The sequence below is a fragment of the Heliangelus exortis genome, chromosome 5 (assembly GCF_036169615.1).
Source record: "Heliangelus exortis chromosome 5, bHelExo1.hap1, whole genome shotgun sequence".
NCBI lineage: Eukaryota > Metazoa > Chordata > Aves > Apodiformes > Trochilidae > Heliangelus > Heliangelus exortis.
This window is the reverse complement of record NC_092426.1, coordinates 31,012,896-31,040,567: the sequence shown is the minus strand read 5'-3', so window position 1 is coordinate 31,040,567 and position 27,672 is coordinate 31,012,896. Positions and strand designations below refer to the sequence as shown.

Genomic DNA, 27,672 nt, shown 5'->3' with positions numbered 1-27,672 from the left:
GATCTAAGATCAAAATGGATTTTCCTCATGAGGACAAAATGGAACTCAGATTACTTTAAAAGTACTGGTAAAACAGTTGAGTACCTGAAGAAACACAAATTCCTTGGGCATGGGAATCCAGCCTGTGAGCAGCTGGAAGCCTGGGGCTGGGTGGGAGGAACAACCATTCCCATACTCTGGGCAACTGGGCATACTCTGGGTTCTGGTTTCAGATTCAGGCTACTATATGCAGGTTTTTATCTGGTTTTGGAGGTAACCTTTACAACTCTCAATACCTGTGTGAACACTAAGCAGGAGCACGGATAAAAAGAGTGAGCTTCCAAAGCAGAGAATACATCCCTCTGGAATACATCCCACCTGTATTACTCTCATCCCATTCCAGGCACTGGAAGTGAAAGGAAGTCTGTGGATCACACAACCTCCTCAGTTTCATTTAATCTGTGAGTATAAAGCCCACTGGGTTACATATTATTAAGCTCTCTCTCCCAGAATTTTTTAAAATAGGAAATTTGATCATACAGCCAAGAATGTTAACGTAGTTCAGCAGTCTCCCCAAAAACCTACTCTCTGCATCCATACAGTTTACCAAGTGCTAGCATAGAAAGATCAAATGCTGTGCTGCTAACTTTAACCATAAGTAGCTCAGACTTTTAGTTTCTATTAACTTACCTGTTTTTTCTAAACTGTCATAATTTTTCCATAGACTTGAAGTTCAAAGCTGTAAGGTGTTTTCCATAATTCTAATGTTTCATGCACATGACTTGAAATATTTCAGATGCATCCCCAAAAATTAACAGAATTTTAGGTAATGTTATATTCTCATCTTACAGAAAGGGAGAGCTCAGTTTTCTAGAATATGAAGTTCTTCAGTCTCCCAGGGGCAAAAAGGCAATTTAAGCTTCCCAGAGTAACTTCAACACCAGTGACAGCTACCAATGTTTTTGGAGTATCATAGTTTTTCAGATCATCAGTGCTAATAACCTTCATATCCTGGATTGAGACTCAAGGATGTTGACACAGCCACATTAGTAGAGACAAATTTCTCCATATTCACTTATAATATCTCGGGGACACATAATTTAAGCACTATATAATGCACAGGCACTGATGTTACTAAGAAAAGGACCAGTGGGAGAGATTCATTTCCACACAACTGTACCATTGATAAGAAAGATGTGCAAGTATACAGAAAATATATCCATATATTCCATATCCATATGTGGATATGGAACAATTAAAACTAGCAGAAAAATATTGCAGTGGGTAGAGTTCTTTAATTTTTAAAATTTGCACAGCAATAACCGAGACAAATGAGCCTCTGAAATATTTTGGAAAATGTCACTTTGCAAACCTTGTAGCTTGCTTAAATGTTTATTAAAATAGACCAAAAGCCAAAATTCCCTGGGTAAAATAAATACTTTGTCTTTGCTAAGTAACAATATTTGTGAACAAAACATAAAACTATAATTTTCATGTGTCAAACACTGTAACATTTAAGATTAAATGTTGGAATCAAACCGGGCATTTTTTTACATCTTCCTACTTACAAGCTGCTCATTAAGACCATTTACCTCACGTTAGCTATTAAAATGACTAACATTTTTAAAGTTTGCTCCATGACTAAAATAAAAACAACAGAACTGTCCTTTTACCATAACTTAACAAAAAGCAGAGCCATATTTTTGTTATCTAGGAGAACATACTGTTAGAAACACAGCTGTTTTTCATCTACATTTATATAAATAATAAACATGCTGCCATTCACAAGGATTTTAATACATCATTATATATAAGCAATATTACGATCTAGCAGAGGATGGCATGAGTTTTCATCATTCACTTTTATTGTACTTATTCAGGATCCTTGTCTTCATCTGAAAAATGTGGAACAGACTTCTTTGCTACAACATTATCCAGTCGCTGTCCTTGCAGATAGGGGTTCACACTCTGAAAAAGTTTAAAATAATTTATACTTACTAGAAACAGGGAAATATTTAAAAGGTAACTAGGTTTAGTGAGTATATGCATACATATCTGTCAAATACTCACAGACCAAGCAAAAGCCCCAATATTGCCCCCAGGAAAAAAATCTGAGAGCCAATCGATGTTTTTGTTTTCTAATATTTTTGTGTGCAAGAATTTAATGCAATCAACTAAAAAAAACCCCAAACAACAAAACAAAACAAACAAACAAAAAATCCCAAATCAACAACCAAACAAAAAAAAACCCCAACAATAGAAGAAGTACTATCAAAAATATAGCACAGTCTGAGTGTCTTTTTGCTCCACTCCTCCTTTCCTCAGCTCAGCAGAGAAGCAGTAGCAGCTCCAGCTCCCTAATTCCTGAGGCAGGACAGAACTTGTTAGAGAAGTAGGAGTAAACTTTAGCTCAAATCACTATCCTCTAGTGGATCTTATGCTGGGGAACAAATTAGATACCACAATATCATTTTTTGCCTCAAGTCTCTTCTTCAGCCGATCTCCTCTCCCGGAAACCCCTCTTTGATTCCTGACTTGATGCTGAGATAAAAAGCTGCTGGCAGAGAAGCGGAGCCAGGCAAGGTTTTGGCGTAGGAAATGGCTCTCCTACCACTGCCAGAGCCAGGGAATGCTGGAAAGAAGGTCCCTGGAGAGGCTTTAACTTCACTTTGCACCATGTAAGCAGCACAACGTGAGACTGAAGATGAACAGATCATGTCTGAAAACTGTTTAGAGATGATAGTAATTTAGAAAGCCTATGCTTGAATTTTCTCTATAAGGAATAAAATGTATTTACTGCATCCGCAAGTACCAAGCAGTCGAGTGGAGCTTCAGAATTAGCTTAGATATTATTTACACAGACTTCCTGGCCTGTTACAGTATCAGTGTAAACAAAGTTCAAGTATATGCTTTCTCCTTCACAGATATAGACAAAAATTCTACTGTGCTGGTTTTTGGTGCCAATAAAAATTGTTTGCCTAAGGACAAACTTTGGAGGAATGCAAATTTTCCAGTACCTCCTGATTCTTGTCAGGCTGGCTGTATCATAGAAATTACTTTTCTTGAGATATTTCTGTGCTTCTTTCACCAAAATGTAGGAGTTCAAAACTATGCAAAGAAAAGCTTTTAAATTAGACATGAAATACATATTTTCAAATATCCAAAGTATTTGTCAAATCTCTGGAAAAGATTTGAAGTTTGTCTGTCTTGAAATTGTAGACACTATAATTAGTACTTGATCCTAGCACAGAGCAACCCTTTTGCTTTCTTCTACTGTTTTTTTGAGTGCTTTGCCTGTTGCAAGTAAAAATATAAAAAGAGCCAGAAAGGAATTGTGGAAAAACCTTTGAATATAGAACTAAACTTAAATTAATGCTTTAAATTGTTAAAAATAGACACAAGTACATTACTTGTTTGTGTTTATTTAAAGAAGCTCTGCTTAATGTTAATTTACTGAAATTCAACTGTTGCATACACTTTTAAGAACTATTTGAAAAATCTTAGGAAGATTAAATGGTGGTTGTTTTTTTTTTAATGGTAATTGCTTGCTGCTTTTTGAAATAAAGTAAAAGAGAATCAGAATACATAAAAATTTGAATCTTTTTCAACTGATAAAAGGGAACACAAAATAAAATGCAGAAATTTTGGCTGATGGAGCTAAAAAAAGCTTAACTCTATACAGCTGTGCTGAATTCAATGTAAACCAGTTCCTGAGTACCTTTGTGCACAACTCCCAGCCCGTGCTGACGTGACTGCTATAACAGAAGAACTCCTGTCATGTTCAGGATATGAGATTCTGGACAGGGCTGTGCTCATACATAGAAATGTTAAAAAGGGGAGAATTGCTACTTAAATTAGAAGTCACCTTGTCATGCACTGCAAATGCTGCAAAAAATAACACAGTAGCAAATTGTAAAAACATCCCTCTGCTATATATACAGATTAGGTGAATGTATACTTGTATGTGTGTTTATACACATCCATAGAAATAAATGAATATGTGCACACACTTAGAATACGTAGTTTCATGAACAGCAGTTGTGCCTCTGTGACTGTCACACTTATAGCACTGTATAGAGACACCACAATTACTATGCAGTTACACAGAACTTGCTTTGAGCTAAAATTGGGACATCCTGGCCCAAAAGACCAATGTGTTGGCACAGGCTGCCCCCAGGTAAACTCTGTCTGTGCAGAAGGACATTGAGGAGTGACAGGGACTGCAAAAGGCAGGAGTGGGATCCAGTGGGCTTTTTGGTTTCTGGAAAAATACATTCTTACACTTCTGCTGATTAAATGAAAATTCTGAATTGTTCATTAAGGCATTAATGATCATTAGAGTATTACTTTCAAAAAAAATAGGATGATTCAAATCAAAATGAATTTACCGTTAAGTGATGTGTCTGAACTAAAAAAATTAATCTGCTTCAAAGCAAGAATGTGAAGCTTCACCTCCAAAATTCTGGGATACCCGGGGCTGTCTGGCTGTCATGTCTCTACAGACTTTATTCCTTTTGAATACAACTGAATCAGTCATGAAACAGAACATGTATGAATTTTTTTTTTTTTTCTCATTTCTACATTGCACTAAGCCTACTTGAACATGTTGTTCTAGCTATTAATAACTATTCCACATAACTATTTCCAGAGTAAATTGCACTTAGAGTTAAAATCAGTTGCCTACACTTCTTCCTTTCCCACTAGCAAACTCAAAAATCAAATGTAAGTAGGAGGCAGAGACTAAGCTCAAGGTGGATCATTAGTTTATGGTTGAACAGTGTTTATTACCAGTCATGTGGGTCAGGAAAAGATCAGCTCTTTTTCTCCTTTTCTAGCAAAGACTTTAGGTCTGAGAGTTAAATAAATAAATAAATCATCACTTACTCTTCAGTTAATCTAAAATAAATTTACTTATTTATTCATTTACAATCTAACCTGTGCTGTTATGTTTTCAAAAGCTAGTTTCTGGCAGAAAGCTATACTTCTTCTTGTAAAAGAAAAAAAAAAATAAAATCAGCAAAGCTGAAGACTTGGACTCTCTCCCTGAAAGTGTTTTGGTACGGTTTGTTTTTTTTTAAGAAAAGAAAGGCTGATGCTACCAAAAAAAAAAAGAGAAAAAATAGTGAGATGGACTGTGCAGAGTTCTCAATGATATGTGGATTGCCTTCCCTGTTTCACCAGCTGAGAGATGAGCACTCATTCATCCTTGTCTTACAAGCAAGTGGGACACAGAGATAGCAGTTTAATCTGAGGTGAATCTCACTATGTAAATGAATAAAATTAAATGAGCTAGAGAACAAGTTCTACAGTCAGTTACACCCAAAAACATATTTACAGGCATGGATAGTATACATTTAAATAATTTTAAGTGGTTTTATGCAAACAGGATCAATTTAAAAATACAGAAAATATAAAGGTTTTTTATTATTATTTAATGCTGTGCATTGAAGTGCACGTTCTGAAAGCAAGAGGCTATTTAGAGAAATATGTCTTGTACCTGGTGGGCAGTCCTGAAGCCTGCTGTAATGGCTCCTCACAGAGATTATTTCACTTGATACTTTATCTAAGGTATAATGCAGATTCACTAGACTAACTTCATTTTAACAGCAAGATTATAATTCTTATTAGCTCACTAGGGGGTACAGGGGCTATAAAGTATTCTGATAGTTACCCTCTTTCTCCTTTTTGGACCACCATTAATCTTCTCAAAGAGTAAATTCTTGTTCTGAAAGGGAAAAAAAAGCAGCCATCAAATTAATTACACACTTCTTTGAAAATATTACTTTTGCTGTTTAAACAATTAGCAAGTATAGAGGGATATGTAGCTTTACAGAAAAGACAACCCACAAATAAATATTTGGATATTCCTGCTAACATTTTGCAGTTCTTCAGGAGAAGTCACAGTCTTATCAGTTAAAAAGACAGTAATTTTCCACAGTGTTGCGCTATATTATCATCCATGTTTAAGCAATAAGAGCTTCAATTACATGCTGGTATATACTTGATATAGATATAGATCTATAAGATATAGACTGTATTTTCTCTATCATATGATATGTAGTATGAATACATATAGATATACATAAAGAGAAAAGAAAAAAAGTACATAAGGAAAAAAAGGAAAAATAAGAGTGGGAGGGCAAGGAAGCAGGCATCCTGTCTCTGGTAAACCTTCCTATACATTTGAGGTGACAGAAGAAGAGGAACAAAACATACTTCCTTTACAAGGGATTTTCTAATTCCTTTTAAAAACACCAATCAGCATAATTCCTACTGTTTTGTCTTTGCTCATTCCCTTCCAGATATCAACACTTCCCAGTGCAAAGTTCTGTTGAAAGGACTTCAACGCCAGCTCTTCCTTTGTTTAAGTAGTGCCCTCAATAAAGTTTCTAAAAACCGCTTGGTTTATAACATTTTTAATGGCGAACCTTTTAAAAACTGCCAAAAACCTCTTGGCAGAAGAGAAAGTTATGATGATGAGAAAGGAAAAAAAAAATCCAACACGAAAAAACCCCCTCTGACCATAGTTTACATAAGTGCATCCACATATTGTTGTATTTCATACAAGAAGTAAATTCTAATAAAGTCTGGAATAACACACACATGCTCAACACATTTTGTTTCAATTGTGTATTATGAAGAAAAACAAAACCAAACCCTAACCTGAAAATGGAAGGAGAGAAGAATTACATGTATAAAAGCAGAACACTGTATAAACAAGGCCATTAATTCTGCTATAAACAACTGACCTAACATTGATTATATAAATAGAAAGTGTAATTCTAGCGCGAGACAAATTCACCAAACACTTCTACCCTCTCTCCAGCCTTGATATGAGAAAAAACAAACATTTTCAAGTGTTACAATGAAATCTGCCAAAATTGTCTGTTTTGTACTTCTCATGTTCATTAAACCCCAAATTCACAAGGCCTATCTCTTGCCCAACCTCAGTTATTTTGTCTGAGCTGTGCCAAAAGGGAACAGAGATGAAGCTGGCCAAGGGAGACATTCTTGGCCAGTCATTTGTGCAAATTCACTTCGGGAAAACTTAAATTTAACATTTTAAAGAAAGCCACTGATGCGTAAATGATTCTCTTTAGGAAATAAAGCAGCGCCGAAGCCTCTCTTTGTAAACTATTTGACCTTACACTTTTCATGAGTGTTCCTGGATTTCAGGACTACTGGAGCTAATGTTTCTGTCACTTAGGAAAATTCCTTACAATTGAACTGTTCCTGCTGAGGAAGATCGTATTTTGTTTAGTCTCTTTTGAAATCTTCTAAAATTGTAACTACTACTTAAGCATTATGTGGAGTGCAAAGCAAGTGAGGTTGTGGAGCATGAGCTCAGAGTTTGCGTGTATGGCAACAGGAGTCCCGAAAACACAGTTGTCTGCATAAGGGCCTGAGCTCAGCAGCCACCAATTGTTCACCCTCCTCATCCCTCACCTAGGAGCTGTCAGAAACAAAGGCACAGGCTCTCCAGTCAAAGACAGAAGCCATATGAAGATGTGCTGAAAGTGAATGGCTGCTTTCGCCTCACCCCTGGAGCTTCCTTTGCACCTTCATGGTTACCCAGGTCAGAGTACTACAGGTTGACATTTCAGATATCTACTAAAATTAAGAAGCCAGAAATGGTAACTTCTTTAACAAGGGGGTAGTTTTGTTGAATATTTTTATCCCTGCTTCCCATTTACCTTTCTTTGTACTGACTTGGATCCCTCCATTGGAGCTGATAAGCAAAACTGTTATCACTTCTACCTTAGATGGGCATGATACCCATTGCTCTAGTAAAAAGAAGTGGTGCTGAAAAATATAGTTGCTTTTGATTTTCTATTTGTATTAATACTGGTGTCAGAAACCACAGCCGAACTTCCCTCTTCCTTTTTAACCCCTACACGTGGTAGTGGTTAACACTTTGGGTTTCAATAAATAGCAGCTTACATATAAGTGGGTTTTAGAGTTGTACTGTAAATTGTACATCGTAAACTATCTTTGTGCAAGTCTTTCTGGATGCCAACCATGCTTCTTCAGACCTCCTAGAGAGTCAAGCTGCAAGGTGCAGAAAAGGCAGACCCAAATGGAAGTACCTGTCTCCTGCAAGGAAAAGCCTAGAGTGAGGGGGAAAAAAAAACTGTAGAAATCATAGAAATGATAGTTGCACACCTAGGTAGAGACTTCATCTTACTATTCCCACTGTCCACTCTATGTTCCCCACATATAATAATAAAAAAAAAGGATCTTTGAGCTGGGGAGAAGAGTACAATATGTGTAAATTGCCCTACAAAGAGAGGCTGTTCCTCAGGTCAACATATTGACAAGACAGAGGCTTGTCTCAAAGAAGCAAAATCTTTCTTCCCTCTCCTAACTCAGTGTATATTTATCATGATTTATGTATTTGTATCTTCATACGTGTTATCCATATTTACGCATAATATTTAGCAACTGTGTGGAATCAGCTGGAAGCAGTAGAAGACAGATTCTAGGCTTGCTTTACCCTTGTAAAATGTTTCACCTATTCACAGGGTCCTGCAGAGCTCCCACAGCTTTGCAAGCACCCAAGCCTGGCACCAATACCAACCAGCCACCCCGTGTCTTCCCCTGTATTCATGAGCAAGCAGGTCTTTTTTTTTTTTTTTTTTCTTTTTTCCTTTTTTTTTTTTTTTTTTCCTTTTTTTTTTTTCCTGACCTGTTAACGTAATTTGGGTTTTACTGTGGTTACACTAAGGAATGCAGGCTGGCTCCCTGAAAGGACAAGTCAGTGGGAACTGTAACACTGCCTCAACCCCGCTGCGGCAGGAAAAAGCAGGGGAGAAGCTCCCCCGGGAGCTGGGAGCACACGCCAACCCACACGGGTCCAGGAGACACCGTGGCTCCGAGGGCTTCAGATGGTGCTGACAGCCTCCAGCCTTCCCAGCAGGCAGGAGCCGGTGGAAAAGCGATCTGTACACACGGAGCCCCCGGGGCATCTGGTCCCACGGCAGAAGCAGAAGGGGCAGAGGGGACTTTGGTGGCAGGGAGGGTGAGGATGCCCACAGTCACCCACTGGTCAGCTTATAGTTGCCTGACAGATGACACTAAGTGACCTAAAAGATCTGATCTACTTTATCTCTCCTTTACAAAGCCTCAAACAGATAATTTTTAGAGTCCTTTCCTGCTCTTATTTTTCCAGAGAGATAAAAATAGCCAAACCAGCCATAAAACCAGATACGGCTGTATTTATCTTTTTAATGTGTAGTAATATACAATGAGGAGGCAATTGGGGCAATTCTGAATCTCAGCAGAGACATTTGCTCATGCACATTACCAGCTGTTTCATCTCTAATTAAAAAGATCTGGAGTTGGCTATGCTGCAGCTAGATATGATTATTGTTTAGTACCCAACAGTCTCTTTTAATCCATGCATGAGCAGTTTTTTCCCCCCTGAATTAATAGTGATGGATGGAGAAATTAAAGAAGGTCAGTATTCACTAGTAATTACTTACCATTTGTTAAGTATGTATGTTGCTGATGACAACGCAGTATGTACACTTGATTCTGAAATGTTACTATAGGCCAAAGGTTTAGAGAAGTGTTTTTATAGTCTTAAAAATGGTATTATGAAAGTAAATTACTTACGAATAATAATAAAACTAACAGCATTATCTGGCATAAATAAGAAAGTTCACCATCTGGTGTTTTTAAAATGAAAACCTTTGATGGTAATTACTTAGAATGCAACAACAGTTTCCAAAATTGAGATTTTTTGGCATGATTCTCTCTAGAAATTTAGCACTCACATAAGTAATTAAGACTATAAATCTTACACTGGTTTGATTATGAACGATGAATCATTGTCTCACAATTACAGCAGGAGAAGAGGCTGCCAAACATGTCCATTTATCGATATATGCTTGCAGAACACTGGTTTAGGGCAATCTTAAGTAAAGTGTTATAACAATGTAAAGTGAGATTTCATTATTAGCTCTAGAAGCATAAATTATGATCACTGTTATTGTTGTGCTGGCGCCTGAAGATGGATTTGGGATTGGACATTTAACTGATGTAATCTAAGATTAAGTGGCAGAACTCCCTTTGGAGCCTCTAGCCTGCAGAAATAGTCTAGCTGGAGTTATTAAAGTCCTTTTACACTCAGAGCAAGGTTTTTGCCCTTAGTTTAGCTCACTGTATTCATTCTATGGAATGTGTAAAATAGGTTTTCAATATTATATAATGCACAACCTGAAGAGAGGAAATCCTTAAGCCAGAGTTGAGACACTGCTGCCTCCGTTTATTTTTAATTTTTTTTTATTTTTAGCATCTAAGTAGCTAAAGAGTGGATAGCCACTGAAGCTGGGTAATCTTTCAAATTAGGGTCCTGTTATGTTTTGAAATATTGTGCCAAAATCTGCACTAATTTTGGCTACAGGTTCACCATAATTTGAAATGTGGTTTGTCACAATGATCATACATTGTTGTCATGCCTTGGGACAGGCAATAAGGCAAGGATTTCTGTTTTTATGGACTCTTCATCAATGGCAGGCATTATTTTCATATTTTTAAGAGCACGTTCACCTTTTTGAGAAGTTTCCCTTAGGGTGATAATTCTCCAGCAGTAAGCACAATTTTCTCCATGTTGTTTCATAATATCCCACAATACCCAATTTCCATGCAACAAAAATAAGCAAGAAGCATGTACTCACCCACTTGCCCATGTTAGGGTAGTCATGCTCTGGATCAAAAAGGTGCTGGTGTAGCTGGTATTTCCTGCTGAACTCTGCTGTGTCTGGGGTGTTTTCTAGACACCCATCATCAACTGCAAAAGTATGTTAGAAAGCACTGAATATTTAATAGCTTTGAAACATACAATATGTGCCACATTTATCCACAAAATTCTAAAATGCATTGCTATTATGCAATTTAAAAAATCAAACCAAATGTTTAAAGAACTGGATGAATCAGATTGATGAGTTTTTCAGGGTATATTTAAATTTTTTTTAAAAAAAGCACAACCCACAATGGAATGAAACTTCAGAACTAAACAAATTCATTTTCCAAGCTCTCCTCCTCCTTTTTGTTTTTCTTTTCAGTTAGTGGTTTAGCTTAATATTACATAGAACTGCACGCTACTTTGATTTAGAAGGGATCCTCTTTTCATTTTTAAATGCCCATAAGAAAGTTGTAGCCATTGCCCAGGTAATAATTTTGAAGCTCATGGTAAAACAATGCTGTGAGCAAAGACACAATTTGCTTCACTGAGTAGCTCTTCACTGACCTCCATTTCTGGTGTGTGACTTTGTTCAAAATGTTTGAAAACTATTTACACATAGCAAGTTCTCAAAAAACACAATGTGACAGAAGTTTTATGCTAAAGGCATTGCTGCAGATTGGTAATTAACCTGGAGTCCATAAACCTCTTTTATTCACAACGGATCATTTTGCAAACGATGTTACATCAAGGATAAAAACCTTTTAAAAATCAGCATATGGACATTTTACCAAAATAAGTAATTTTCGTATTAATCAAAGATTCAGCAACTTGAGGCCAGAATAGCTCTTTGAATAGAGTCTGCTCTTGGAGCTCCCTCTGCTTTGTCATCGTGGGCAGCTTGTGGTTCAAGTCCCTCCCAGACATACCCAAGGAGAGCCTGCCATGATGTTGGGCATCCAAGCAGCTACATCTGCCAAAAAAGCCACTCCAGAGGACAGACCTGTGGACTTTCCCTTCTGTCCTTGTGTGATCATCATGTAATAAGATTTGCAGCTGGATTAGCTTTTTCCCTTAGATGTGGGAAATCGTAAAGACTTGACTTAAAAATTAATTGATTCAATGACCTGAGGAGGTTATTCTAAGTCTAACAGATCCTGCTTTCTCACTTTTTGTCCTTAGAATGGGGAAAAATAAAGTTGCCAGTAGGAAGCAAAGGAAAAACCATACAGGCTAAGTAACTCAGAAACCATTATAGCTAACTACAAACTCTTAAGAATTATTCCAATCTCAGCAGGGACAGGGTAATCTCAAGACAGAAGCAGGTGACACTAGAAATGTGGTAGACCTTCTCAGAGCTTCTTCTTCATCTGTGTCTTTTGGTAGAAAACACACAGGGTAGCTGGACATAAGCGTGCCCTCTGTGACTCCTAATCCCAAAATCTTCAAGCTCAAGCGCTCCAGGTTTATGTATTCCTGCTCTGGAATGTATATATGTAGACAGTGACTGGAAAAATTGTCTTCCATTAAGCAAATCCACAGACAGGATTGAGGAAGGCCTCTGGTAATTTGTATGCATAATACAGTTTTAACAGTCACCACTTGAATTTCCATTTAGGGCTCTGAAAAACATTTTACTCTAATCCTAGTAGATACTATCTTCACTCACAGCATCTTTACAACAGAGCTCTTCATCTGAACAGGCAGCACTTCCCTAAGAATTCTCCCTGTGTTCCCATCTGACTGTAGTGGCTTAGCTAACAACTTTTATTTCACCTAAGAAATAAAAATTGAAGGGATTTTCAAAGGCATTTCTGTGGATGCCAGGTTTTTATTTTATTTATCTAATCACTAACAGAAGTCTAATGGGCAAGCATAAAAGACAGAATGTCTGTGTGAGAGAAAGAAAACCTAAACCCATCATTTGCAACCTGTCAGGCAACAGCTATATTCAGCAAAATGAAAGATTAGATATTATTCCAGAAGAGATGCAGTCATTGGGACCGAATAGGCAGCAGTAGAAAACAGTAAGTGAGGACTACTTGAAATTTTGTCATATTTTTTAATAAAATGTAAAAACAGTTTGCAAAACCTTTCATGAGAAGTATTTATTTTTTTATCAATTCTAAGCTAGTTATAACATTTTAAAATAATAATACTGACAACTGGTTTGTATTACCCAAATAACACAAAAGGAGATTAAACAGAAAAGATTTCGAAACGATCTCTTAGCTCACAACTAAAAAAATGAGAGAAAAATAGAGTGCTCATTCCCAGTTCCAGCTCCCAAGGCAGCCAAAGGGTGTTTTACTACTTCTTTCAGTACTGGCAATTATTCCTTGGCTACAATAACAGGGAAAAGATCAGTTCCCTTGGAATGTGTCTGTATCATACACGTGCAGTGCTGCTTTAGAGCCCTTCCAGCACCAACCACACGTGTAGCCAGGTCTATGCCCAGCCCCAAGCTGGGGCTGGTACTGGGTCTCTCAGATACTGGGTCTCTCAGGTACCATGGGGTTCTGGCTGCACTGCTGCTCTGCCAGAGTGAGCTTGTCTGCAAGGAGCTGGGGTATGTCCACACACTTCTCCATTTCTTGGCAAAGATGCACCCTCAGTGAGCTATAAAGCCATGTGGATTGGAGCCAAGGTATCTTAAATATTGACTCATGGTCTGGGTTGGAGATCAGGGCAGACAGTTTCATTCCTCTTGGCACAATGAAAGTCTCTAAAATAAGGGTAAATCTCGTCTATACAAAATGATAACTTTTTTTTCAGGGGTCAGCCTAAAAATGAACTCCCTCAGGAATGAGATGCTACCATAAATCTCACCATCTTCCACTCCAAGGTCAAGATGATTTCTTTCCTTTCTCCTTCTCTAGTAGTCATATAGTGATACAGAAGGTGCACATAGTGAAAAAAAAAAAAATCTCATCTAAAACACCTGATTGTTCAACAGTTCTGCTGCTGATCAAATGTTGTATTGCCAAGTCTAGCACTGAAAGCCTCAATAGTACAGCAAAGTTAGAGGTGTGAAAGGTACAGCAGAATTACCTGTCTTTCCAATAGGGCAGGGATTTGGAGGGTCAGGATATCCTTGATCTTCACTGAAATCCTTTGGTACGTTGTCTCCTGTCAGTTCAGCCACGATGTTTGGGATGTTGCCATAAGGACCCAAGTGCTGGAGACCCTCGTGTGCACCACCTAGAAAAGACAATTTACACAATACTGTCCTTTTTCCAAGGTTAAAACTATAAATGCTTTAGTTTCTTTGAGTCATTCAGACTTTGATTTAAAACACATATGACTGCTATAGAGACAGACCCAAGTGTAGATTTCTAAAGTCTCTTTTAGAAACATAACCCTGTGATGTAAATCAGATAATTTAGGTAATGAGAAATGAAGTTAGGAAACAAAATTAGCCACCTATTATTAGTCTTAGGCTTGATTTTTTGCCTTAATTATTTACGCTACAGGTAAGAAAATGCAAAGAAAAAGAAACATGAAACAGTAATGGAACTTAATAAATTTACAGCACAATCATCTCTGGTCACTGATATTGTTCACTGTAGCAAGTAATAACTGAAGAAGATATGGGAAGACAGTGTCACAGCAAGAAGGCAAAGTTAATGATGCTGTAGAAAGAAATAATACTATTTGGACAGCCCAAAATACAAGAATGAATTAAATCATGTGAGCTAACCCAAGATATAACAAATATGGTTGCATACAAGTAGGAAAACTATTTTTAAATCAAACCCTTTCTTAAACAAGTTTTAGCTTCCTGCAGGAATGGTGAAAAGTGCTTTGAGTCCGTATTATTGTTGAGAGGAATCCTTGTGCACGCACACCTGCACAGGTGTGAAGCTATGGGATGAAGCATCACATTCAGGGACTTGTACAACTTTACTTAATATCTGTTCTAGAAACAGGCTTTTATATAACCCACCCCATGGGACTCAGAGCACCATCACTACAGGATTACAACAGCAGAGTGCAGCAGGTTTTATAACCCAGTGACAGAGGACATGGTGATGGGCTTCCTGTTCTTGGACACATAGAAGTGGTACCAGGGTCCAGCTGGAGAGAGGCAGGAGGGGCTGTGGATGTCCTTCCTTCTTATATGGACCTCATCTTGGGCTCCTGGCCCTTGACAAGTGGGGTCCTCCACTGCAGTTTTGGGAACCAAGCTCAGGTCTTTGTCTCTATATGACTGTCTACAGATCTGCTCCAGATCTTTTCTGCATGCACTACTGGCCAAATGCACCTACAGGCTAAAACCCAGATACCTGGATTTTCTAAATTTAATTGTTCGGTATTCTTTTGAATTTGAAACATATAAAAACTTTGTTTCCAGCAGATTCTTTTTGCCTGCCATCAGGCAGCCACCATGCACATTGCAGCAACAACCAGGGTAGTTATTGAGTACTGAGATCATTGCATGACTTTTTTTTAACAATTTATGTAATGAGTAATAACACACAGTCAATATACAAATTTCACTAACAATGAATGAGACGAACAGGAATTTGAATAATGGAAATCTGTCAGTTACAGAATGAATGCTCACTTGATTATATATTTAGATAGTAATATTTTCTCTTTCTTTAGTTCTTACAGATCCAAAAGATTGGATGAGCATGGAAGCTGCTCCAGAGGAATTATTCAAGTACTCCTGTCCAATTTAAAAACCAATACTAAGATTGTAACTTGCACCTTTTATGCAGCTAGGCATTGTAAACTAACATAATCGCTTTCAAAAAATTGCTAATATAAGGCAATCTTGTCAAATTTTGCATTAATTTCTACATTTAAGAGTGGTAGTTGAGTCAAATTATCTGTATTTTGCACATGCTGAACTGGATTATCAAATAATCTGGCACAATAATTACTGTGCCAGGAGCAAGTCTGTTGATAACAATATATATTTCAACTTCATGTCTATGATGGACTTGAATCTCATAAAAATTCTAATTTTCACCCTTAGGCTTATTATTCTGTAATGCAACTCTGAAAGAAAATTTTACATTTATGTCATAAAAGTAGTCATGTAAAGACTTGGCATCTGGGTTACATGGGGTTTTCCTTTGTAGCGGGCCATAAGGCCTATAAAGCTAGAGTATAGTTATGCATACCATGAACTTTGTTATACATTTACACTCTACTGTCAACACAAGGATGATGCTTGTAAGAACTGTATGGATTCACAGTCATGCTATGGTGATCAGACTAAAAATGTATGAGATACATTTAAAACAAAGTCATTTAATCCACCATCTAATGTATACTATGAAATATTTCTTTTGTACTGAGCTCCTTCACATGAAGATTGATTGCATATATGTACTTAAAAGCATCAGGTTATGATTCTGCTGTAAACTACAGAACCACATAATCAATATGTGTTTGAACATCCTGTATACAATGTGGTTCACTATGGGACAATCCATCAGATAGAAGCACATCTACCCTTGGATGTGGTGCAGACCTCTTGGCACCAAAGCTCCATCCATAAAGAAAACAGAAGTACTTAGCAGGCTCCAGTGTGCTATATATACATGGAAGTTTAAGCTGGCTGCCAAGAATTCCCTTGACTGAGTACAAAACAATCTTTTTATATTAATATAAAGGATTGTTTCCTTTAGGTATAAATGTCCAGGATCGTTTAAGGGTGTTTCCTTTCTTTCCAAAAAAGCTGGAGACAACAGCACCTGCTCTGGTGCCATAATTTAGCACGCTTGAGTAATTTAATAGCATTAGGAAGGCTCATTCCTTATAAAATCTGATAAATAGTGCACTCAGTAAAGACTGCAGTAATAAAAATTAAATGCTATGAATATGCCAAATAGGGGTATTACTTACAGTAATTCACAAGCTGCTTTAGTTTTGGTATTGTATTGTTACTGATTTGAAGAAGCATCTAAGTATTAAATACACTGCAGCTAGAGAGTCAAAATATTGTGATACAAATATATACAGTCATCTCCAAAAATAGCACAGGATGGGTCTCTTGAACCCAGACCAAACCTTGAGGCAGAGACTGAAAGAAAAAAGGCAAGACAACTGAATACTGAGGAACTTTTTGTAATTCCCTATCCAAGGGAAACACGAGATACATCATTGTTAAATTATTTGTACTTGGACTAGCAAAGATCTAGAAGAAATATACAGAAAACATTCCTGTCTTGAAAGGATGGACTAGGTAAATCATAGATTTTCCCATCTCTGATTATTTCTTGTATGAACTGGCTTATGTGCTACATTCTTAAAAAAAAAAAAACAACCCAACCACAATTGAACAATCAGCTCCTTTCACATGCAGGATTTGTGTGTGCACATGTAGTTATTTTATGTTCCTAAAGGATAAACTAGAGGTTTATACATATATGTGGCCATCCTCTTGCATCATTCTTGAACTGTTGCAGAGTGGAAAGCAAAAAAAAAAAAAAAAAAAAGGAACAATGACATGACTCTCCCCATTCATATAGTTCTGGAAACATCCTTAATTATCTCAGAAACTGCTGCTGTTACCTCAATTGGAGATATTTGGAATGGCTAAAAATCTAAAGTGCACACATTTTAGTTCATTTCTTTGTAGAAATGTAGGTAGAGAGACAATACAGCCACTTAGAGAAAAAGAATTTTAAAAAGGAGGGAAAGAAAACCACAAAGAGCCACTACTTTACTGACAGTGTCTTCCCTGATTAAATACATCAGTGGAAATGCAGTTAGTCCAATGTATTTCTACTGGCTGTTACTCATCTATTGGTAGCATAAAGAACAACTGAAAAAAATCTGCTCTCCGAGGCAATCCCATATCAAATATAAACAGGCAATGCTGCCCCCAGAAGAGTAACTTTCAAAAAGACAGTGAGAATGGAATTTCAAAAATGTAAAATGATTGTAGAATATTAAGGACCAAATAATGGGGCAAATTAATCTGTCAGTCTGACAGTTTCCCAACTCAGGGTATAGATAGGGTTACTGCACTTAGAAATCCAGAAAAGGGGTGGTTTGGACAATCTTAGCAAAGAGATAGAAAATAAAACAGACCATGAGTGTCAGTTGTGACTAAATAAATACCAGATCCCAAATTAAAGCCTTTTAATACAGCTATGCTGGCTGCCTCAGTTTTCATAGTTTTGCTCTTAAACATCCTGAAGCAGATTCTTAAAATGTCCAGGCCCTTTGCCAATGCACCAAGTAAGAGTAAGAATAAGAATTGCACCTCTTATGATCTTGAGCTGTACAAACTCCAAGCAAATCTGAGCTGCAAGGGAAGGCTGGTATATTTCATACCATTTGTGCAGAGGGATTAAATAGATATTAATCAGCAATGCAATATCATCTTTGCTTCGCAAAATCTTTTGTTAATCTAGACTATTAGTTCATATTACTGGGGAAAACTTTGAAAACAAATTCCAATGTGTCCTCCCTGATACATAAGAGAGCCTTCTCCAGGCTTTTTGCTCTATCTACCTTTGCTGTGCTTTGATGTCTCATCCCTAATGAAAGTCAAGTCTGGCAGAATGCTTTCTGCAGCTCTTCTATCTGAAAATGGAACACAATTCACTAAACTTCCTTTTTCCTTTTCCTTTATTATCTGCAGGACTTCCCACCATGTAATCTGATGAATTCAAACTGTCAAAAGAATCCTAAATGGAAAAAGGCATTTTCATTTTCCTTATCCTTTCTAATGTCACTAAAAGCTTTACAGTCCTAATGACATTTTTCCCTTTCATCTTCAGCTACCTTCATCCTGATTGCTGAGATCAGGAAAAGAGAGGCACTGAAAAACATATAAATGACCACATTTTCTCTATTCCAGAGGAGCTGCTAAATAAGAGAATAGGAAAGAAGGAAGAGCACAGGAGAACCAGAAATGAAAAAAATGCAAACCTACCCAAATTCTTTAACCACTCAAAAGCATGCCACAAGAAACCCTAAACAACTACAGCTATACATACTGTAGCATCTCAGATTCCAGGGTCAGCTTGTGTTCTCCATAATGACACAAACTTTCTTCAGACGATAAAGATTATTTTTCTTTTTCTCTGCAGAGGGGCAAATTCCTTTCAATATGTTTTCCACAGCCTTAAGCACATATATCACAGTTGCCGACCTTGCTTTCAGTGAATGACTCCATTTTATCCCATTCTTAATTGCAACCAGTCCAAATATTTAAGATATGAAAAACTTTTACTGTGAAATGCTTAGGACCAAAGTAACACCCATGCCTCTCACAATAAATTTCTAACAGTAGCTTATATTTTATTATTATTGTCTATTCAAATTGCATGCACAATAAAAACAAAACAAAAACCAGCAGTTCACTTGCTGACAAAGTGCAAAAATGATCTCTTAGGTCTCACTGGGTTAAACTCAAATGGACTACAGTAGTTTGCCCTTCAGTCTAAGCAGAAAGCTTCTGTACTTCACTCTCTGGATAAGTTTACCCCTTTTACAAAGTGCAGTCTGCAGCCAGAGTGATGTCCTCAGGCACATGGACTCCTGACACCCTGTGCCAGCAGAGCCAAAGGAAAGCACATCCAGCAAACAGCCCCCTGCCCCAGCATCACCTTGCTGGTGACTGTGCATGCAGCACATGGCTTTATGGAACAGGGAAACAAAAGGAAGGAGGTGATTTATTTTATCCCACAAGGGATGGGACACTCCTGCTATCCTAGAAATGTGAATGTGCCAATGGAGCACTTTTTTCCCTAGCATTGACACTGGCTGCATAAGAAGATCAAGTGCTCCATCACTGTCAATACACTCATAGAAAAATACTCCTTCTGCTCCAAAAAAATGAAGCTTGGAGACACCAGAGTTGTCCAAAACAGGACCATGCTTACAATCTACTGCTCCCCTGAACTTCACAAAGTTTTCATGTTCATTTCCCATTCATAGTAATTTCAATTCTATTTTTCATGCAGTTAGGTTGAAGTCCCAGCTGGTTCTGCACCAGAATTGTTCAAAATCTTCACATGCCTGTCCCACAGCTGCCAGCAGTGTAAGTTTTCTGACTTCCCCAAAAGACTTCAACATGAATTGTGCCGCTGTGGGGCAACAAGGCTCCCAAGTGTCTGCTTTGGTGAGCAGGTATAACCTCACAGCTCCAGGAGCAAAGGCCACCTATCCAAAACTTCTGACGACATGGCCCAAGTCAAGATGAGGTTTCTTTTGCCCTTGAATTTTTGGCACACAATGAAGACACAAGAGACGGGTGAGGTGATGCAGTGCCCTGACAGGTAAGACCAGGCCTGATGCTGCTCTTTGGCACTGCAAGAAGGACTCAAGCCAGCCAACCTCATGTACTAAAACATCCCCAGGGGAGAACCCAGCTTCTTCCTCCCTCCTGTTCTGCAGCTGAGAACATTCCTCTTCTCATTCATCCCTCCAGCAGCTGTGAGGACAGTACTGAAAGCACACATCATGGGAAGCACAGAGAGAATAGCTCTGGAAACCTCCAGAACGTGCCAGAGATCTTATCTCCTGCACAAGACAACACACTCAAGAAAAGCAAGAATATTTTTTGTCTAGACTTCTAAAAATATATTTTCATAGAAGCAAGTAAGTTTTAAATTATTTCCTTACTGCAAGTTAATTTAAAATTCAGATGGAAGCGGGGAAAATGTACATTATATTAAGAGCAATGTAAAAGAGGTATAAATCCTAAAAAATCCCAAAGATTTATCTTATGCATTTGAAAGATGCAGGGACTAAGTCTAAAAATCAGGAGCTCATCATAATTTGGCTGATCTTCACCAGCAGACTTTTAAATACTTATGAACCATATTCCATCGCTAGATAAAAATTTAGTTTCATATTAAATTTCTATATACCATTTGCCAACACGAGTAAACAGAAGCTATTATATTCCTCTCCTCCTGAGGTTTCCTACCTCTCTTACTGGACTATTTCCCTCCGGTAATATGTACAAAAAAGAAAGAAAAGGAAGGAAAGGAAAAAGGAAAAAGGAAAAAGGAAAAAGGAAAAAGGAAAAAGGAAAAAGGAAAAAGGAAAAAGGAAAAAGGAAAAAGGAAAAAGGAGAAGGGAGAAGGGAGAAGGGAGAAGGGAGAAGGGAGAAGGGAGAAGGAAAAGGGAAAGGGAAAGGGAAAGGGAAAGGGAAAGGGAAAGGGAAAAGGGAAAAGGGAAAAGGGAAAAGGGAAAAGGGAAAAGGAAAAAGGGAAAAGGGAAAAGGGAAAAGGGAAAAGGAAGCCAATTGGGGATACAAATCCCACTCTAGCTGATTAATTACCTTTCATTAATGAGAATCTATTTAATTGTAAATCCCTACAGACCTGCCAACCTTCTTCCCCAAAAGAGTCTCATCTCAAACTGCTTTCGTCTTTGGTGGCACCTTTTAATGGTGACCTTAAATAGCAGCAGTAATCTGTACCACATAACAGTGGTTTGTGGGCAGTTTCAAGAGCTGGAGTCACTTTATCTTCTTGGTTCCTCAGAAGAGGAATGTGACACATTTACTCCTTCCTGCATCCACAAGAAGAGGACAACTATATACACGTTGTTTCAAGAAAAGGTTCAAAATCTCTGATCTAAATAATCCCTTTAGGCAGACCCACATGCAAATAACAAAAAACTAGAGAGAAATAGGGATGAATACACTTTTCTTCTTGCACTTCCCAGTGACTGACTTCTCTGAAGAGCACAATGGGCATCGAGGAAGGGAATTCCCCAAACTCAGAAGTGACAGAGTCCACAGTGGTAACACCCACAACCTTGCTGGATCCTGCTCCTCAAGAGGGAAAGCTGTCAAACACCAAGGTAAGAGGACATCACCTCCACAAAGCAACACAAACACCAACTTTTCCCTGTTATTATTCACTACTTGTCATGGCTTATAAGTTCATAGGGAAGCAAGGACACTATGGTCCAAATTTTCAAACAATTTTCTGTTATAAAGAACAAACCCATACCAATTTATTATTTTTCTGTTGGTGGAGTTATGAGTACAATAATTTTAAAAGGAATTTCTTCACAGAGCTGCACCATATTGCTTACTGGGATAAAGAAAATTCACTGTAAACCACTGGTGTAATTTGAGTGTCATTTGGCATTGTCATTAGCTTTTAAATTTAGGAATTGCCTCTTTTAAGAGATGTACCACTGTCTGGTACTCAAATTCTGGTTATGCTTGACATTACAATTTGGGAAATAAAGTACAAATAAAATTATAGGTATTTACAGTCAGGTCTATACAGATGTCTACCACACTAATGCATAAATAAATGTAGCTTTACAATTTTCGGTTTATGTTATAAATTTGAGATGTCCATATTAAATTTTGAAATCATATTTCTTGGATTATTTCAGTAACTTGAAAAAAAAACCACCAAAAAAACATTCCTGAAAGTCGACACTAGTAAAGTAATGTTGGTGTTTGATTTTGCACATTAGATGTCAGGCACATAACGCAGCTTTTTATTAAAGTCACGAGTGCTTCAGCAAAAGCAATCCCAATGTGAATGTAACTTCATGTCTTAGCTGCAGAAGGACTTTTTCTATAGTACAGATGCAATAATCCAAATCCTGAATGACTGTCTGGTCCTGTTGAACTCAACTGACAGTAAATAGTGGCCCTGAAGTAGCAGAATTGGCTGCAGGTGCTCTGCCCCAGCCCAGCAACTGAGGCAGATGCTGACAAGAGGATGTATATTACAGCAAAGAGGATGCAGCCACCACATTCCCACGTTTGCTGACCCCCATATATCATACATATATCATATATCATCATATATCATCACATATATCATACTCCCCAGGGTCAATTACTTCTGATCACCCAGGAAAGTACAAATATTTTCAGGTATAAACACAGCACACACTGGCCCAAAAGCAAACGAGTCATTTCTGTAATTGACAGAGATGTCAGAGACAAAAAATGTCATTTCTGCAGTTTTTTCACTGAATCAATTTATAAGCAAAAGTTTTGGCAATCTTTTAAGAAGATTTTACTGTCCTAGGAGGAAACAAGGAGCAGTCTTGAAGGTATGTTACAGGCCAGACGGCAAGGTAATCCTGCACTGGTTTAGTTTTCTTATTAGGAAAATGAAAACAAAGGAGATGTTATTAACATGCATGAGAAATCTGCATAGTTTTACAGATAGTATATTGCATGCTACAAAGTGCTATTTGTAGAGTCTGTGCTGACAAGTTATTAACTACCAGCTGTAAGTAGAAATATTAACCTGATGTTCAACACTCTTCTGAGTTATATCGTATCAGTCACGGAAACAGTAACTTCCTTTTCCTAAACAGGTATTTATTTCCTTTCAAAATAATCAAATAAACACTACTTTTTTTCAGTAGCTATGAGCAGTCTCTGCAGGAGAGTCAAAAGCCTCTCAAAGAGGCATCATATTTCCTTATTCCTACAAACAATCCAAGTTTAAGAGACATCATTTTATACTGTTGCTGAGATTGACAGCATTACTCATTTATTGCAGAGTGAAAACTTCAGGCTCTCTGGGCTGTCACGCCAGCACGTTTATCAGCCATCATCTTGTTTCAAGTGTTTTTAAGAAATGAAAGCAAAACAACCAAACACAAACAAACAAACCACTTTAGAGGCTTTCTGTAGTGTTGACTTGTACAGGAGGCAATGAAAACGTAAGATGACATTTCCCATCACGAAGTGTTACAAACTGCCCGAGCTGAGCTACTGGTGCCCCCCTGTGTTTAAGTGAGATTTAACTGTTCTCCTATGCATGCTGTAACAGCCCTGAAATTTGCATTACACACATATTCCCTTCCCCTCTCCCCCAGAAAACCCTTACATATTGACACAAACCTATAAACATGCAAAGGAAGCTAAAAAAACCCACAACCCATGTGGTCTTGTATTTCATAAACTCCCTGCCAGGCAGAAAACAAAACTTCTGTGTTTTGGAAATATTGAAGACATTTATCTCATTTTTTAAATCCCCTATTAATATAGGTACAGCCCCCTTCTTGTCTACAGAAAACCTGAGTATAGTCCAGTGGTGCTTGTATAGTATTTTAGTGATAAACCTAAATAGTAACTACAGAAATACAGCTACTCATTAAAAATTCCTGTTTTGCTTTTCTGTTTTCTTCCCTTTTCATAGATACAGCTAAGTGATTCCAATATAGTTTTCTGAAAAGGTAAGTTTAAAAGCACTGCGAATATCATTAGAGAATTACAGAGATTAATTTGTATTTATTATTTTTTAGGAATTGGGGGATGTGCAGAAAGAAAATCTACTTAGTGGGCAGCAAAAAAACAGCAGCTCCTAAGATATCACCTTGGGTGTTGAAACATCTTCACTTGCCACTCATAATGCAGGACCTGTTGAGCTTCTGCTGTGCTGACAGGCCTCACACCAGCTGCAGAACGCAAGCAGAGGGAATCAGCCAGCAGATTCACAGTATTTTGACATTTTTACCCTGTGCTCAGCTTCCACAGAGCCCTAGGAAAGGAGGAGACATCTTCCTCTGTGTGCTGGGGACGGAGGAGCCACCCTCCCCAGGCAGGTCACTGCCACTGCTGGAGAAAAGCCACCGCCCTCACCAGCCTCTGAACCACTGAGCTCTCCTTAGACCACACACAACTTGAACTTCACAGTCATTTCTTGCTAGGTTAAACTCTTTATCAGGCATTTTCTAAACTCTACTCCAGTTTTTGCAGCTTGACCTGGAGTAACTTGACAAACACAAAAGGAAGAAAAAGAAAAAAAATAAGAAAAGGCAGTAACTTCTTTCCATTAAACAAGAAGTACCTTTTTTCCTATCCACTGTCAAGAAAACTATCTGGTTACCCAGGAAAAAGAACACATACTGATAAACATATTTTCTGAAAAGCATCCATCTTTTAGCTGTCTTTGACACACAGCAACTTTGTGACTTGACTGACTACAGCAAAGTCGGCCCTAAGGTTTTTTTTCAGGGGTAGGGAGGTGGGGTGAGGGAAGAATACATGTAGTTCCTTGCAACACATTCACTCTCTGTTTTCTAGCATTTTTGAAGTCAAAACATGATGATTAACACCAGCAAAAATGTAGATAGCTGAGATGGAAAATGGGCGTTATTAGGAAATCTGCTCATGAACTAACAGCAACAGTATTTTTGTTACGTATAAAATTATTAAGATCTTATTCATCTGGAAAAGGTTATAATAACTACTCAGATTTGCAAGCATTTCTTTCTAATTTGGCTGCTAGTATAAACTTGTCTAGACTATGGTAGCTTAAATCTGCTTCCAAATTCCAAAGACACAGAAATTAATTTTTCCTGATAGCACATTGTTTGCAAGTGTACACATACAAAGTGGGAAATCTTGGCACTTTGAAAATCAATGGTACTTCTGGAATCCTGGCTCTGCTGAAGCTGATGGCACCCCCATCTATCTACACTGCTGCTTACACTACCAGGGCAATTTCAGACAAAAACATTTTCTTGAGTAAAACAATTTTCTGTTAGTCTCTTATTTGTAATTTTTTTTTAATCCTGAGATGAAATAGCTGGTTAAAATGAGTAACAGATGTGCTTCAGAACAGTCAATGGGTTGATAATGAGGATGCTGGCATGGGATTAACCACATTTTAATTGTCCACACTGATCGCTGCAACCTAGAGTCTGAAAAACAACTGTAAGTCAACATTCTTGGCAGCTTAGAATGTCTCATAGATAATATGAATTTCACATCCAGTTCTACTCTCTAACATTTTCAGGCAAAAATTCCCAATGAAGACAGTGCCTCAGGAGAGTACTTAGTGAATTACCACTTTGCCATGATGGTATTTAGTATGAAAACTCTATTTTGCTGTGACATATTCCAATTATTGTAAAGCCTCTTTTTTCCTTTCCCCCTTACTTTCCCTCTATATTATCTTGTAGATTTTCTGAAGCACTTGCACACACTACATACAGTGATAACAGTAACTGTGTTGTGCTGTGGGAAGCCCAGAGGTGAATCCAGAACCTGAAAAACCTGGCACCAATGTCCCCTAAAAAAGACACACAATTACTTTTTCTTTAACTCAGCCACATTCCTTATTGTTCAGATGGGCACTTCTGTTAACATTAATCACAAAACCGCTCTCAATCCTCCTTAATACTCCTGTCAACCAACACCTGTGCTACAGACACAGGTTTTTTTTTGCTTAAACATCACAACTCATGAGACTGTTTCTTATGCTGCTCAGTTCACCTCCTTTGCACGCTCACCAAGCATTACATGTGACACAAACAAGCTGCAAGAGCAGAGATTGGAGCCTCTTTCTCTGAGTAAAGTCTCTTTCTGAATCACAGGGTGGAATTTCACAAAATATATAAGATCTAAAAACACCACAGAAAACAACAAGAACAAAAAACAATTCAGAAAGATCACAATCCATTTACTATCCTGAGCATTACATGTCATCTGCCCATAACTGGGCAACGCCTCATGGGACTCCTTGTTCAAATGCCTCCTGCCCTCATTCCTCACCAGAGGACAAGGTCCTTGCCTGAATCCAGTTCCTATTCTGGTTTGTTTAGAAAACATGGGCTGACTGGAGCCACTGGGAGGTCAGGAATGCCAGTCTCCTGGAAATAATCAAGTAGTGGGCAGACTGTGGGGAAAATGGTAAAAACTGCAGTTTTTCTGGCAGATACCATATAGGGAAGCATTATGTATGGGATTTTGAATACATGTCTTACCATGACATTTTAGCAGTTCTGTTTCTGCAGTAGACACCTAATAGAAAGTCAAACCCATTGTGCACGTTTTCCCCCAAATTCCACAAAAATAAATATTCGAAAAGGATAAAATAGAGCATTACTAATTGATCTGTTATATTAACTGGTATAATAAATTCCTAAGTCTTTCAAAAATACAATAGTCAAAACAATATGTAAAGAATGAAATGCAAATTTTATCAGGCTAGCTGTCTTGTAGGTAGTTCTTTCATCTATATCTAAAAAAAATCACTGTGAAATTTACTGACTTACTTTTACATTTAAAAAAAAGCAGTATGAGAGTATGTTGTATAGAATGACATATGATCATGTTAATATTGTAAATGGAACAAACATTTTGAAAACACTTCCTTAAACTGAAGTTTCTAATCAGATATTTTAATACCTTTATCTCTACAGATACAAAGATAAAAATGACAAGAAACCAAAGAAAGACCAAGTGATCACTATTTGAAAAAATTACTGCAAAAGATTCCATGAAAAGCAATGTTTGACATGAAGATCTTATTTTTCAGTGTTTTTTCCTTTTGAAGAAATTTCTCAGTATGCTGTTAAATATACGTTGGAGACTTGAAAAAAAAGAGTAATTTCATCTGATCAAGAGGGCAATGTTAAGTATGAGCAAAAAATGGGTTAATCACCTTTCAATCTTATTGTGCTATATAAAGAGAAGATACTCCTGTTACAAAAAGGAGAGGAAAAAAATAGTTTTGGCCAACTTGCTTCTTGTGGAAGATGGTATGGAAAAACCCTTCAAGGACCAGAAACTTATTCCTTATACTTCTAATGTTTTTGTTGCTTTTTTGTTTTTTTTTTTAAAGTAGAAGAAAGGGACATGGAAGATAAAATTATTAACTTCTACCAGACTGTCCTGATTTCTTTTTATACAAACACTCATAAAAGAGAGCAAAAGGGCACAGACTAATTTTTACTCGCTGAAACCTAATCTCTGTCATTTAAGATTGCAGAAAAGCAGAAGTTTATCAACATTTGTTTGGAAAACATAGCCTTAGGTCTGGTAGAAATGCCTGTTCAGTTTTAATCCTCTCTTAGCTCCAGTTAAGGCAATCATATCTCTTAGTCTGTAGATTGGAATGGGGACAAAATAAAAGGCACAGATTTGTGTAAAGGTTTGCTAGGGCCTTGTGAAATTGCTTTAATTCTGAGAGAGAAAAGGGATGATAGTTTTTTCTCTGTTTCGGTGTTTGCACATAAACTTCAATATAGAGTTGCATACTTTCAGCCTTTTATTGTAATCCCCCCCCAAAAGCCAGTTTATTACTATTTGA

General features: G+C 37.6%; 1 protein-coding gene across 2 annotated transcripts in view; it reads right to left on the bottom strand.

The window, feature by feature from the left end:
- Nucleotides 1-1,254: 1,254 nt before the first annotated feature.
- LOC139796402 (neuroendocrine protein 7B2) overlaps nt 1,255-27,672 on the bottom strand; it is a 44,689-nt gene continuing 18,271 nt past the window's right edge. For both annotated transcript variants that reach the window (XM_071744337.1, XM_071744336.1), the window contains exons 3-6: nt 13,715-13,864; nt 10,659-10,771; nt 5,651-5,704; nt 1,255-1,947 (exon numbers count right to left, since the gene is read on the bottom strand). In XM_071744337.1, coding sequence (XP_071600438.1) covers nt 1,852-1,947; nt 5,651-5,704; nt 10,659-10,771; nt 13,715-13,864 — 413 coding nt within the window. In that variant the 3' untranslated portion in view covers nt 1,255-1,851. The remainder of the gene's footprint in view (nt 1,948-5,650; nt 5,705-10,658; nt 10,772-13,714; nt 13,865-27,672) is intronic.